Genomic DNA, 16,205 nt, shown 5'->3' on the forward strand with positions numbered 1-16,205 from the left:
GCCAGCAAAAGGGATTGGCTGCCAGCAAAATGGGTTGGGATACAATGGGGGAAGCCGGAAGCCAGATGCTGTATTATGTTCAGTTGACCCGTGAGGAACTGCACTTCTCCTTGTTGAGGGGTCTAGTACCTCCTTTTCTCCTGCTTCTCTGTGTTGTCCTTGGCACCGAGGTCTGAGGAAATAAAGTTAATTGCTTCCCGGCAAAGTGTATTTTAGCTAATGTTACGTTTAAAATTTGTCATGTTTGATGGCTTACTTGGAGTAGTTTGCTTTTGTAATGCCCTAGTAATGAACTATTATTTCACTGTCTTACAGAGTACTTAGGATTTCACGTATTTTTGCTGAACTTATAAAAAAAAAAGGCGCTTGGGATGATGGATTAACAAGAACATTGAAATTCTGTGAAAACTTTCAAATTGGAGCATACTGAATTTTCACCCTAGTCCAGCAGCTCTGCTGCTCACTTAAATACAGATGAATGAAGACCCCATTCGGGAAGACACCTGGCCAGCGGTCCAGAGCTGATGCAGGTAGGCAGTGCAGTTCTACACTTTAGTACAATAAATTTAAAACAGTTGTAAAAATGAGAAATGCTCTCATGTAATTCTTAGTGGTTTGCTATTCCTAAAGCTTTGTGATTTCCAGTATTTTAAACACATATACATGTGAAAGAAACAGGTTTAGGTTTTTGAAAGGTAGGGATCATATTAATTTTTTTTTCCTGTGGTCTCTTGCAATAAGTTATAGATGTCCAGTAAATACAGCAAGTGAATTGTAAATACTTGTAGGATTATAGTAAACAAAGGATTTATCATTTGTTTTTGAAAGATGTGAAAGTGAGATGACTAGCTGAGTATTAGATTTAGTGAGATTTAGGATATTTATAGGGAAAAAGGTAAGCTCAGTTTTTTGTGTATTTATTTGAAAGAACTTTACTGAAATGAAATGTATGGAAATGAAATGAATATTTAATAGAAATTCTTATTTTTGTGGCACACAGCCGATGCTAGAAGTTTAGACTTTGCATGATTTTTGTCCACCCTAAAAACAAAGGTTAAAAATCTTATAGGCTACAAAATAAAATAGGTAAGTAGTATTTTCTTTAAGATTTATGTTTTTCTCCATTCCAGAAATACATTTGAATATTGGAAAAAACCTGTCATAACATATTAAGGTTCTTTGATAAATGAATCTGAGAATTCTGCTAGGAAAATTACTATTAATCTTACACGTGGTTGCTGTGTGATTTAGAATTTATTATATTTATTAACTGTAGTGTTTGGAATTCCTTTGTAGAAGAGCCACAGGGATTAAGATTTTTAAGTTTCTCTTTTCTCTTTGATTTTAGTTCCTGTCTTGTAAAGATAATATTGATTTAACTGTTAAATATTTGTCAGTAAGATTAACTTGTAGTAGTGGTGACTGACTGAAGTATAAGTCACCTGAGAGGTTACTATTTAAATTCCAACCGGCTCATCAGCTCTGTCCTGCTCTTTTATTAGCTGTATAAATATTGGTGCATTTTGTATCTTCTTAAGCCTTGGTTTTTCTCATCTAAACAATGGGACTGTTATGGTATGTATCTATTGGGGTTATTGTGAAGAATAAATGTGTTTATGTTGTCAGGTGCTTAGGTAGGTGCCTGACACATTATAGCTGCTCTGCAAAAAGCATTTTTTTTGTTGTTGATCATACTGTTTATAACGAAATGTTTATTCCATCTCAGTTGTTGCAAAAATTGCTGTCAAGTTTTTGTTGATCAGTGAACGCCCCATGTTTCTGTCATTTGAAATAGTAATTCATACCCTCAAGTTCTTTTTATGCACACCATTCTAAATTCAGCACTCCTATTTTCTTCACTGATTTAGTCATATTCTTAGGAGAGAGAATTGATTAAAGTGATGTGTAGTATGGTATAAGTAATTGAAGGAGCTAAACCAAGAGATGTTACTGTTAAGGGAGAGATTGTCTAATCCTAGCCAGTACTTTGATCTTATATTTTCTTACTCTTTGATATTTTTTAGAGCATATGGCATAGTGCTAAAGACAAAGTAGGTACTCTGTAAATTCTAATCAGCCTATTGTTGAATATTTTAACATATGAAACCCTGGGGTCATTTATTGGTTTTCACTGTTGTGTATTATACTCTATTTTAGAGAGATTATTGATCCCTTGATCAGTATTACTTATAAACTAGTCTTAATCATTTTCCCTGTTAACATAGACAAAGGCTTTGTTACTTTTAAATCCCTGTATCAGTAACAAATGTGCCCACTTACAAATAAAGAAAATTCACACACAAAGGGGGTTTCTTTTTCTCATGCAGCAAGAAGCCCAAATAGGCATTCCAGAGTTGGTATGGTGGCTCAGCTATGCCCTTAGTCTGGTGCCATCTGAAAGGCTAAAGTGGGGGCCTTCAGTGGATAAGGCTCCTAGAATGTTTCTTTTCCTCTGTGGGCCATTGTGTAGCTGGACTTACTACATGAAGGCTCCTAGAGCAAGTACCCCAAGAGAAACAGGCACAGTGGCATGATCTCTTCTCTTGGAGCCTTGGAAGTCATACAGGTTCACTTCTGTTGCACTTTGTTCATTGAAGCAGTCTCAGAGGTCTGCCCAGGTTCAAGGGAGTGGGCATGTACTCTGCTCCATGGGAGAAGTGTCAGAGAATTGTGGTCATGTTTTAAAACCACCACAGTGGGCAACTCCTAATACCTGACAGTGCTTGACATTAGGGTGTGAGTGATCAATAAAAATTTGATAATGGTATTTTTTACATTCTCTTTATGTACCTAGTTCCACATATTAGGGATTTCTTTTTTTTTTAAATTAATTATTTAATTTTTGCTGCGTTGGGTCTTTGTTGCTGTGCATGGGCTTTCTCTAATTGCGGCGAGCGCGGGCTACTTCTTTGTGGTGTGCGGGCTTCTTATTGTGGTGGCTCCTCTTGTTGTGGAGCATGGGCTCTAGGTGCACAGGTTTCAGTAGTTGTGGCGCGTGGGCTCAGTAGCTGTGGCTCATGGGCTCCTGTAGAGTGCAGGCTCAGTAGTTGTGGCACATGGGCTTAGTTGCTCTGCGGCATGTGGGATCTTCCTGGACCAGGGCTCGAGCCCATGTCCCCTGCATTGGCAGGTAGATTCTTAACCACTGCGCCACCAGGGAAGTTCCAGGGATTTCTATTTTTAAAATAACTTAGGTTTATTTATATAAATATGTTGGAATTTAATTGGTTACTAAAGTGGTAGTTTATATATGCTTAATGACGTTGGGCAGCGAGTCCTTTTTTACAGTAAAACTTTTTTCATTTTTTTTTTTTTCCTGTAAAGTTAGCCTCCATTTTTACTAGTTTACCAAAGGTTGCAAATTTTCTCCTTTTATGACATTATACTGATAGATACAGGGAATAGTAGTAATAGATATCAATGTGCCTAATACTCAGATTAACAACTATTTTTGCTATATTCAAATATTTTTAAAACCTTGATTTTATTTTTATCAAATCAGTAAAAATTCATGGGTGAAATGTCAAGTAGTGCTGAAGACATATCAAAAAGTAGGCACTCCATTCATTTTGATGTTTACCTTCAAAATTTGTAAATGAGTATACAAGTTTTTCTTGATCTGAAAAATTTAGATATGTATTGAAACCTGTGGAGGATGATGGCTTTTTCACATAACATCTTTTTTCTCCCATTAACCTTTTTTTTTTAATAATGAAGTCAGTATTTAATTTTTTTATTGAAGTAAAGTTAATTTACAATGTCGGGTTAGTTTCAGGTATACCACAAAGAGATTCAATTGTGTATGTATACATGTACATATGTATGTATTATTTTTCAGATTCTTTTCCATTATAGGTTATTAACAAGATATTGATTATATTGGGACTTCCCTGGTGGTCCAGTGGCTAAGACTCCACGCACCCAATGCAGGAGGCCTGGGTTCGATCCCCGGTCAGGAAACTAGATCCCACATGCTGCAACTAAGAGTTTGCATGCCACAACTAAAAGATCCCGCCTGACACAACTAAAGATCCCGTGTGCTGCAACGAAGATCCCAACTACCGCAACTAAGACCTGGCGTAGACAGACAGACAGATAAATGAGATTTTTTTTAAAAAAAGATACTGAGTATCGTTCCATCTGCTATACAATAGGTTCTTGTTGTTTACCTATTTTATATATAGTAATGTGTATATGTTAAGCCCAAACTCCTAATTTATCCCCCTCCCCAATTATGTCTCCTTTGGTAACCATAAGTTTGTCTTCTATGTCTGTGAGTCTATTTCTGTTTTGTAAATAAGTTCATTTGTGTCATTTTTTTAGATTCCACATATAAGTGATAGCATATGTTACTTTTATTTGCTTCAGTTAGTATGATAATCTCTAGGTCCATCCATGTAGCTGCAGATGGCATTATTTCATTTATTTTTTTTTATGGTTGAGTAATATTCCTTTGTATATACGTACCACATCTTCCTTATCCATTCATCTGTTGACGGATATTTAGGTTACTTCCAGGTCTTGGCTATTATAATTAGTGCTGCTACAAGTATTGGGGTACATGGGTTGCAGTATCATATGGTAGCTCTGTTTTTAGTTTTTTAAGGAACCTCTATACTGTTCTCCAAAGTGGCTGTAACAGTACGTTCCCACCAACAGTGTAGGGAGGGTTCCTTTTTCTCCTTTCTCCACACCCTCTCCAGCATTTATTATTTGTAGACTTTCTGATGATAGCCATTCTGACTGGCGTGAGGCGATACCTCATTGTACTTTTGATTTGCAGTTCTCTAATTAATGCATGTTGAGCCTCCTTTAATGTACCTGTTGCCCATCTCTATGTCATCTTTGGAGAAATGTCTGTTGAGGTCTTCTGCCCTTTTTTTTTTTTAAGATGTTGGGCGTAGGAGTTTATTAATTAATTTATTTATTTTTGCTGTGTTGGGTCTTCGTTTCTGTGCGAGGGCTTTCTCTAGTTGTGGCAAGCAGGGGCCACTCTTCATCGCGGTGCGTGGGCCTCTCACTATCGTGGCCTCTTGTTGCGGAGCACAGGCTCCAGACGCACAGGCTCAATAGTTGTGGCTCACGGGCCTAGTTGCTCTGTGGCATGTGGGATCCTCCCAGACCAGGGCTTGAACCTGTGTCCCCTGCATTAGCAGGCAGATTCTCAACCACTGTGCCACCAGGGAAGCCCTGCCCATTTTTTGATTGGGTTGTTTTTTTGATATTAAGCTGTATGAACTATTTGTATATTTTGAAAATTAATCTCTTGTCAGTAGCATCATTTGCAGCTATTTTCTCCCAGTCCGTAGATTGTCTTTTTTCATTTTATGGTTTCCTTTGCTATGCAAAAGCTTTTAAGTTTAATTAGGTCCCATTTGTTTATTTTTGCTTTTATTTCCATTACCGTAAGAGACAGATCCAAAAAAATATTGCTGTGATTTATGTCAAAGAGTGTTCTGCCTATGTTTTCCTCTAGGAGTTTTTATAGTATCCAGTCTTACATTTAGGTCTTTAATCCAGTTGAGTTTATTTTTGTATATGGTGTTAGAGAATGTTCTAATTCCATTGTTTTACATTTAGCTGTCCAGTTTTCTCAGCACTACTTATTGAAGAGACTGTCTTTTTTCCACTGTATATTCTTGCCTCCTTTGTCATAGATTAATTGACCATCAGTGCGTGGGTTTATTTCTGGGCTTTTTATCATTTTCCATTGATCTCTGTCGGTTTTTGTTTCAGTACCATACTGTTTTGATTGCTGTAGCTTTGTAGTATAATCTGAAGTCAGGGAGCATGATTCCTCCAGCTCTGTTCTCCTTTCTCAAGATTGTTTTGGCTATTGGCGGTCTTCTGTGTTTCCATACAAATAAAATTTTTCGTTGCAGTTATGTGAAAAAGGCCATTGGTAATTTGATAGGCATTGCATTGAATCTGTAGATTGCCTTGGGTAGTATGGTCATTTTAAAAATATTGATTCTTCCATTCCAAGAACACAGTATATCTTTCGTCTTCAATTTCTTTCATCAGTGTCTTACAGTCTTTGGAGTACATGTCTTTTGCCTCCTTAGGTAGGTTTATTTCTAGATACATTCTTTTTGATGCAGTGGTTAATGGGATTGTTTCCTTAATTTCTCTTTCTGATATTTTGTTTTTAGTGTATACAAATGCAAACGATTTCTGTATATTAATTTTGTATCCAGCAACTGTCAAATTCATTGATGAGCTCTACTAGTTTCCTGGTAGCATCTTTTAGGACTTTCTATGTATAGCATCATGTCATCTGCAAAACAGGGACAGTTTTACTACTTTAGCCTTCTAAGTTTTGGCTAAAATGGTACTTATTGTTTCTATCATGATTACTGCATAAGTACTGAACTTTTGAGCCAAATAATGCAGTATGATTATTTTTTTTGCACATTTTTCCTGGAGTTTAGTGATTGCTTTAGTTTTTCTCTATTTGTTTAAGTTTCTTTGCAAGTTGAAGTCTCTTAAACCCTCCAACAGCTTTATAAAGCTCCTCTCAGTATAATTTCCTGCATGCCAAATGTGATAGATAATCCATCTGTCCGTGTTTTTCTTAGAGGATTTTTTCCTAGTGCCTTCTGTCCTTTTCTCATCTGTTGATTATTCTCTCGACCTGCTGCAACATTGTCATCCTTGGAATTTCTTTTTCCTCTTTTGTATGTTAGATTCTCCTTTCCTCCTGGTTCCCATGCATTTTGTCTCTTAGTGTGTACTCTTGCCTGGGTAAAGCATGTACGTCTTCAAAAGTTTCAAGAGTAGGCAGTGAATGAGTTGATTGTTAAAGCTGCAAGTGGAATGTATAGTGATTCATTCATATTCTTTACTTTCCACTTCTCAGATTTCCTGAAATTGTCTCTAATAAGAATTTGAAAAAATGCACATAGAAGATGGAAGTTTTTTTGGACCTTGTATCAACATTGTTGTTATTCTACTCTCATGCCTTATATTTGGCAGGGAAAAGATTCTAGGTTGGAAATAACTTTCTTTCAGAATTTTCCAGGCATTGCTCCATTCATTGTCTTTGAGATCCAGTGTTGCTGTTTGGGGAAGTTGTATGCCATTTTCATTTCTGAACCTTTGTATGTGTCCAGTGGTTTTTTTTCCCTCTTCTCTAGAAACATTTTTTAAAATTTTTTGTAATTTATTTATTTTTGGCTGCATTGGGTCTTTGTTGCTGCGTGCGGGCTTTCTCTAGTTGTGGTGAGCAGCGGCTCCTCTTCATTGCGGTGTGTAGGCTTGTCATTGCAGTGGCTTCTCTTGTTGTGGAGCACAGGCTCTAGGTGCGTGGGCTTCACTAGTTGTGGCATGCGGGTGCAGTAATTGTGGATCACAGGCTCTAGAGCGCAGGCTCAGTAGTTGTGGCACATGGGCTTAGTTGCTCCACGACATGTGGGATCTTCCCAGACCAGGGCTCAAACCTGTGTCCCCTGCATTGGCAGGTGGATTCTTAACCACTGTGCCACCAGGGAAGCCCCTATAAGTTGCATTCTTAAAAAGCCTTTCATGAATTAGCTCTACCTCTTATGATTGTCTTAGTGTCTCTTTGCTTTTCGTCTCTATTTGTGAATGTTTTCTCTTGTGAATGTTTTCTTTAGAGATGGATTTTCAGATTTCCTGCTTGTATGATGAGAATATTTAATACCTCTCAGATTTCCTGATTTCTCCCTTAAAGTTATAAAGTCATACTCTTTATCTGTTCGTTGAAGTGGCACCCCCAGAGACCACTGCTGGTCCTGTAAAGCCAGGCTAATTAAAATTGCTGATCAACAGGGAGACTGTCACCTTGATGGCCTCCCAGGGAAATTTCACAAGAGGGAAAGGTGCTCACAGGGGAGGAATGAGTGAGTTAATAGGGTTGGAGGCAATGAGTGTGGTGTGTAGGGGGATTGGTATTTTTAATCCAAATGAGTTGCTGGAACAGACATTGGTCTTTATCCTTGGAACATCTGAGTCCATGCAAAGTTAAGTCAAAAGTTGTTTATTTTGGAACGTGTGTCTGAATGAGCTTGTTAAAACAGTTTGAGTGTATATAGTTTTACTTGCCTGTCATGGTTTAGTACAGTTTAAGTAGTGGTTTGGTGAGTCATTGAACAGTTTATTTTGTAAATTAGGCTTTTTTTTCTCATTTCAATCAACAAATAGATGTAGCTCCCTAATAAAGGCTTTTGTTCTGTTTTCCACTGGAAAGTCTGTGATCCTCAGATGGGTGATATAACCCACCATTGACAACTAACTGACACTGGTGCCCAGTGAATATATACACAACTACCTACTCTTCTGTTATTTGCTTTTTCCACTTAACAGTATGTATAGGTGACCTCTTCTTAGCAGTATATAGAGAAATTGCTCATGACTCTTTACAACTGAACAGTATTCCATTGTGCAGATGTACCAAATTAGTTTGTTCAGTAGTCAGTTATTTGGACATTTAGGTTGTTTCTACTATTCTGCTATTAGAAATAATAACTACAATGAATAGCCTTGTCCATTTGCCAGTGCCATTAGGATAGATTTCTAGAGGTAGAACTGAATCAGATCTTAAATGTGTATGTAATTCTGTGAGATGTCACCAGATTCCCCTCAATGGGCTCTGTACCGTTTTGCATTCCTACCAGCAAGTAATGTGTGTTTCTCATAGAGTCTCACCAGCGTTGTATGTTGTCAGCAATGTACATTTTTGTCCATCTGATGGGTGGGAATGGTATCTCTGTAGTTGTATGCGTGAGGCTGCATATCTTGTGTTACTTGTAAATGCCTCTTTGGCCTTTTTCTGTTCTTATCTCACCCATTTTTTCTTCTCTACTTTCAGAAGCTCTTTTAATGTCAGAGATATTAACTTTTGTCTGTGGTATGAGTAATTTATCTTATACTCTCTGTTGTGTGGAGTCAGCTTCTTGGAGAAAATCTTCCTTGAGTCCCTTGTCTCTTGCTCCCATCTGTATGCCTACTTCTCAGAAGCTGCGCTGAACTTCTAACATGGTTTCTCAGATCCTCTGTGTTTACAGTGCTTTTCTCTCAATTTCTGGAGTATCCTCCAATAATTTTGAGAGAAGATTTGTTTAAGGTTTAAATTTTGAGCCCGTACATGACTGTAAATGACAGTTGGTAATTTATCTGGTTACGAGTTCTGTATTCAAAATAATTTTACCTCAGTTTTGAAGGCATCACTTACCTCTTGTTGTCTAGCCCAGTGTTGATGGTCAAAGAATAAGTCTAGTACCTCTTTATTTTTTTTAAAGAATTAAAAAAAAGACTATTTTTGTAGAGCAGTTTTAAGTTATAGCAAAATTGAGCAGAGGGTACAGTGATTTCTCATATACCCCCCATCTCTCCCCAGTGTTCCCCAGTAGCAGCATCCCACACTCAATTATATATGTGTTAACTATGAAGGTACTACATTGACACATCAGCATCATCCTAAGTCTGTAGTTTGCCTTAGTGTTCACTCTTGGTGGTGTATGTTCTGTGGGTCTTGACAAATGCATAATGACACAAATCCACCATTATAATATCATACAAAATGGGTTCACTGCCCTGAAAATCCTGTGTTCCAACTATTCATCCCTACCTCCCCCTTAACCCTTGGCAACCACTGAGCTTTTATTGTCTCCATAGTTCTGCCTTTCCCAGAATATCGTATAGTTGGAGTCATAAAATTCCTTCATGTCTTTTCATGGCTTGATAGCTTTTTTTTTCAGTACTGAATAATATTCTGTTGTCTGAATATAGTACCAATTATTTATCCGTTCACCTACTGAAGGGCATCTTGTTGCTTGCTTCCAAGTTTTGGCAATTATGTATAAAGCTCCTATGAACATCCATGTGCAGGCTTTTATGTGGATGTAAGTTTTCACCTCCTTTGGATAAGTGCCAGGGAGGATAATTGCTGGATTATATGGTAAGAGTTTTGTGAGAAACTTCCAAATTTGGATTTCCACCGACAGTGAATGAGAATTCCAGTTGCTCCACATCCTCTCCAGCATTTGGTGTTGTCAATACATATTTTGGATTTTCACCATTCTGATAGGTGTGTTAGTGGTATCTCATTGTTTTGAGTTTGTATTTCCCTGATGACATATAGTATAGACCATCTTTTCATAAATTTATTTGCCATCTCTGTATCTTTGGTGAGGTGTAAAGGTTTTTGGTTCAATTTTTTTTTTTTTTTTTTTTTTTTTATCCAGAGAGCAGTGGGTTTATAGGCCCATTTAAAAGAGCCACTACAAGTAGAAGAGGGTCTGGGGGGGTCATGCGGTACGCGGGCCTCTCACTGTCGTGGCCTCTCCCGTTGCGGAGCAACAGGCTCCGGACGCACAGGCTCAGCGGCCATGGCTCACGGGCCCAGCTGCTCTGTGGCATGTGGGATCTTCCCGGACCAGGGCACGAACCTGTGTCCCCTGCATCGACAGGCGGACTCTCAACCACTGCGCCACCAGGGAAGCCCTTTTGGTTCAATTTTTAAAAGTTGTTTAATCAGTTTGTTTTCTTACTGCTGAATTTTAAAAGTTCTCTTTATGTTATGGATAACAGTACTTTATCAGATATGTCTTTCCCAAATATGTTCTTATCATCTTGACAGTGTCTTTCACAGAGCAAAAGATATAAATTTTAATTAAGTCCAACTTAGCAATTATTTCTTTCATGGATTGTGCCTTTGGCATTGTATCTAAAAGGTTCTCAACATAACTGAGGTTATCTAGATTTTCTCCTATGTTACCTTTTAGGAGTTTTATAGTTGATAGTTTTTTGTTTTACATTTAGGCCTGTGATCTGTTTTGAGTTCATTTTTGTGGTGGATATAAGATCTGTGTCTAAATTCATTTTTCTACATGTGGATGTCCAGTTGTTCCAGCACCATTTGTTGAAAACACTGTCTTTTCTCCATTGTACTGCCTTTGCTCATTTGTCAAAGAACAGTTAACTGTATTTATGGGTAACTATTTGTGGGCTCTTTATTCTGTTCCATTGATCTCTTTGTTCTTTCACCAATACCACACTGTCATGATTAGTGTAGTTATATAGCAAGTCTTGAAGTCAGGTAATGTCAGTCCTCCAATTTTGTTTTTCTGCTTCAATATCCTGTTGGCTATTTGTGTCTTTTGCCTCTCCATATAAACTTTAGAGTCAGTTTGTTGATAACCACAAAATAACTTGCTAGGATTTTGATTGGGATTGCGTTTAATCTACAGATCAAGTTGGGAAGAGCTGACATCTTGACAGTGTTGGTTTTTCCTATCCATGAACATGGAATATCTGTCCATTTATATGGTTCTTTAATTTTTTTAGTCTTTGAGACTAAAAAGTGAAGCGGTCATAAAGTGCAATTATGAAGTTTATTGTGGGGTGACTTATACACAGGCAGGATCAGCTGGACGACCATCCATAGGCGTTTGCAGCTTCACTCCATACCACCAAAAGGAGTATAGGGGGATTTAAAGGAGCCAAAGCTAAAAATGGAATCTGATTACTAAGGGAGAAGCACACCCACACAGACGGGACTGGGGTTTTTCCTCCCCGCCTCAGGGGTCTCATGTCCACTAACCATCTGCATCAGCAAAAGATATTCTCCCAGTTTTCATATCAGGTGAAGGCAAGGGTAAAAGTTGATAGGAATCTTACCTGCTTTGGGTGCATTTCTTGTGAGTAAGCTAAAGCTCAGTCATGCAGAAAGGGGAGAGGGGGTGGGGCTGAGGGCCTAAGATGGAGCTAACAAAGAAGAGTCAGTGTGGTTCAGCCACTCAGAGCCCTTGGCATGTTATTCATAGTTATTTTAAGTTCTCAGTTGGGTAATTCCAGCATCACTGCCATATCTGAGTCTGATTCTGGTATTTGCTCTGTCTCTTCAAACTGTGCCTCACAGTTTTTGATGAAAGCCAGACATGATATTCTGGGTAAAAGGAGCTCTGGTAAATTAGCCTTAAGTGATATGGTGGTGTGGTGTGGGAGGGAGAGATACACTATGTAGTTCTGTGATGAGGTTTTAGTCTTCAGTGAGTCTGCCTCACCGGGCTGTGACCTTCACTTGTGCTCCTCAGTTTCCTCCCCTCTTGTGTCCTACAGGGTGGCTAGGGGCCTGAGCCTTGAAATACCTGTCACACCAGGGGGCAGCTAGAGAGTTGGAGTTGGGTATTTCCCTTCCCTCTGGTCACTTAGGCCCTGATACAGTAAGGCTCCAATAAAATAGTTTCTTTCTCTCAAGGGCAGGCCTTGGTAAGAACATAATACTTTGGTGTATTTCAAAAAGGGTACTTCTTCCTTCCCTCTGCTGAAAGCATAAGGGGTTTTTTCTCTGCTCTTCACTGTGAGAACCTGATGGTGCTTCTGGAGGTAAAACTTAAAAAAATGTGGAGCCCCTTCCTTCCCATGACTAGGTCCCCTGGAGTTTTTATTTTTCAGATTTGTCCACATCAAGCCTCTAGCGGTTAGTCAATTGCCTTTCAGGTTTTCCTACCCAGGTACTTGTTCCTGCAGAGGATTCTGCTACCATGAATTGTGATTCTCTGTATATGCTTGTCTGTGTCTCCAATTTTGGAGACAGTGATTCCTTGTAACCTCACTTCTCTCACCAATCTAAGAAGAGTCGTTGATTTTTCAGCTTGTTCAGCCCTTGGTAGGACAGAGTGATAACTTCCAAGCTCCTAACATGCCAGACTGGAAATGGAAAGTTCTCTCCCTTCATTTATTTTAATTTTCAAGAGCTCTTGTTGTCCCTTTTTATAGCCACTTGTTCCCATTTTATGACTATAGTATCTTCAGTTTTCCTGAGGATACCAGTTCTTTTATTTAATCTTGGTAGGTCTTGGAACTACAAACAATGATGCTTATTTTTATCTTTCTCATACCACTGGGTTTTTTGTTTGTTTTTTTGTTTTGTTTGACTATTGATCATTGTCCATTCATACTTAGAATTAAGGATTAATTACAAATGGCTTACCTTTTATTGAGTGATCAGAAGATTGTTTTTGTCACGGTACTCATCTAAATGGGATAGTCAGCTTTGTGGGGAGTGTGGCGATGTCTGGGGCCTGTTAAGTGTCTAGGATGCAGGGAGCGGCGTGGGTGTTAGGCCGGGGGTGTACCAAATGCTAACGTCAGCTGCCCTTTCCTTGTATAGTTAGTGGGGAAGGGAAGGAGGGGATCCTGACACCAGGTACAATTCCAGTAGATCTTGATCGAATCCTGTATTTTCACATCTACTTTTGCATTTTTTATATCGTTATACGCATCTACTGTAAGCCTAGGGATGTTCCAGGGATGCTCTGGATAGATGTGCTCTCTGTTCAGTCTGTATCTTATCTTCATGTATGAGCTGCCCACTGTATATATATAAGCATGCTAGGTGAAAGTGGGGGAGAATGGCTCTCTAAGCAATCGGGGTAATGTCTCAGTTTTTATCTATGAAGTAGAATGGACAATCTTACACAGACCAATTGACCATATATCTCCTTTTTCATTTAACTTCTTAGAATTGTAAATTTTATGTAAGTACAAAATTTATGTCTAAAAATTGCATGTCTTAATGTAAGGCCAAGGAGAGAGAACTTTGCAGAAAACCCAGAAGCCTTCTTCCTCCACCCAGGTGGATCTTGTTACTTAGTGTGAATTTTGATCAATATAGTAAGCATGCTTTTGCATCATTCCACAGATATTGATAGATTGTTTTCATTTTCATATTTTTATTCAAAATATTTGAATTTTCTTTGTGATTTTGTGTTTGAACCATGAAGATTTAGAAGATTGTTGTTTAATTTGCAAATACTGGGGTTTTTCCAAATACCTTGTTATTTATTTCTGACTTGATTCTGATATAGTTAGAGGACATACTTTGTATGATTTCACGTTATTTTAAGTGTATTGAGGGTTTGTATTCTGAGTAGCATATGGTGTATCTGGGTTAATGTCCCATGTGAACTTGGAAAAGATCTTTATTTTGACAGTATTGGATTGGCGTTCTGTAAATGTCAACTAAGCCTAGTTGGCTGTTTGAGATGTTCAGGTCTTTTATATCCTTTCTGATATTCCTAGCCACTTGTTATATCAATTGTTATATCAATTACTGAGAAGCGTTCATATTTTTAAATATAATTATGAGTATGTCACTTTTCCTTGTGAATTCTGTCAGTTTTTGCTTTATATATTTCAGTGTTCTTTATTTATTTTTGGCTGCGTTAGGTCTTCGTTGCTGTGTGCAGGCTTTCTCTAGTTGCAGAGAGTGAGGGATACTCTTCGTTGTGGTACACGGGCTTCTCATGGTGGCTTCTCTTGTGGAGCACGGGCTCTAGGTGTACAGGCTTCAGTAGTTGCAGCACGTGGGCTCAAGAGTACAGGCTCAGTAGTTGTGGCACATGAGCTTAGTTGCTCCGCAGCATGGGATCTTCCCGGACCAGGGATTGAACCCGTTACCGCTGCATTGGCAGGCAGATTCTTAACCATTGCACCACCAGGGAAGTCCATATATTTCAGTATTCTATAATTAGGTTCATATACATTTAAGGTTGTTATGGCTTCCCTTTTTTTGTTTTGTTTTGGTTTTTTGGCCGCACCCTCACAGCTTGTGGAGTCTTCGTTCCCCCACCAGGGATTGAACCCAGACCCTCGGCAGTGAGATCTTGGAGTCCTAACCACTGGACCACCAGGGAACTCCCTGGTATGGCTTCTTGATTGATCCTTTCATCATTTTGGAATGTCCTTTTTGATCCTTGATAACTTTGTCCTGAAGTTGCTTTGTCTGATGTTAATAATCGTCTCTTCCTTCTTTATATGGTCTCTTAATTGATTCATTTAGACTGTGTTTAATGAAATTATCAATATTGTTGGGGTTGGAAAGATTTTTGCTATCTATAGTATTCTGAATCCACAGGTAGGTTATTTTGTTTATCTTAGCAGCACCTTAAAGATTTATTCCACTGTTTTCTGGCTTACATTGTTTCTGACAACAAATCTGGAGCTAGTATTTTCTGTTTCCCTAAATTTAAGGTGTCTTTATTCTTTGTCTGCTTAAAATATTTTATTTATCATTGGTTTTCAGAAATTTGATTAGGATGTGCCTTGGTGTGGTTTTTTCCTTTGTCTTTATCTTACTTTGACTTCATTGAGCTTGTTGGCTCCATGGTTATGTACTTAGCACATCTGGAAAACTTTCTGCCATTATTTTTGTCAGACTTTTTCTTCCTTCACCCCTTGGTCCTCTCTTTCATGGAGTGCATTTCATTTATGTTGGGCTAGTTGATATTGTCCTACAAGTCACTGAGGCTGTTTGTTTCCCCCAGTTTTTTCCTTTGTGTTGCGTTTTAGATATGTTCTACTGTAATGTCTCACATTCACTGGTCTTTTTATCTGTGGGGTCTAATCTGCTATTAATCATATCCAGTGATTTTTTTTCTTTCATTTTGGATCATGTATTTTTCACCAGTTTCATTTATTTATTCTCTTCTCCCCACCCCACCCCCATTTTTCTATTTTAATTGTTTTTGTCTTCCTTTAGCTATTTGAGCATAGTTGTTCATAGTTATTTTAACATCCTTGCCTGCTAATTACATCATTTTGGTAATAACCTACTTGGTTATGGGGTTACAGTCTGCCGCTTTTCCACAGGTCTAACAATTTTAGTTGGGGTGTTGGACATTTGAAGTGTGTTGTGGAGCACTGGGTTTTATTGATGTCCTTTAATGAATATTGGAGTTTGTTTTGGCAAGCAGGTGCTAGGATGGGTCTATAGCAGCTTTTATTCTTAGGGCTACTTCATCCTTCTGGTTAAGGGATTATCTTTTTATGGTTTTTACTGACTTGCCTGTGTGTTCAAAGAGGTGGCTAGATGGACTTTGAACAACTCTCATGCCTTTGCAGGTTAATATCTAGACAGACTTAAGACCACCCCTCCCCTTCCAGATGTTTGGAGCTCCCTCTGAGATCTCTCTCCTTGCCAGCACTCAGATCGACAACTCCCAGCCACCTCTCCCTCTGCAACTCCCATCTGATTCTCAGTGTAGCAGAACCACAGTGTTCTTGGCTTTCCCTTCATGAACCATCATCCACAAGTTGTTGTCGGGATGCACTTGGTTGGTGTGGTGGCCTCTGCATGGGTTTTCTGCTCCCTGGTTCCGTAGTGCTCTGCTGCCTGTTGTCCTGATGTTTGGATCCAGATGTGTCATATCTCTTGTCCCATTTTCTAGTTGTTTGTGGCA

General features: G+C 38.6%; 1 protein-coding gene across 1 annotated transcript in view; it reads left to right on the forward strand.

Annotated features, from left to right (window-relative positions):
- The first annotated feature begins 287 nt into the window (after positions 1 to 287).
- The window catches only part of SPIN1 (spindlin 1), a 43,702-nt gene continuing 27,784 nt past the window's right edge, over positions 288 to 16,205 (forward strand). Inside the window, exon 1 of the mRNA XM_007445617.1 lies at positions 288 to 530. Within this exon, the coding sequence (XP_007445679.1) occupies positions 479 to 530 (52 nt within the window). The 5' untranslated portion in view covers positions 288 to 478. The remainder of the gene's footprint in view (positions 531 to 16,205) is intronic.

Source organism: Lipotes vexillifer, unplaced genomic scaffold (genome assembly GCF_000442215.2).
Source record: "Lipotes vexillifer unplaced genomic scaffold, Lipotes_vexillifer_v1.1 scaffold72, whole genome shotgun sequence".
Classification (NCBI taxonomy): domain Eukaryota; kingdom Metazoa; phylum Chordata; class Mammalia; order Artiodactyla; family Lipotidae; genus Lipotes; species Lipotes vexillifer.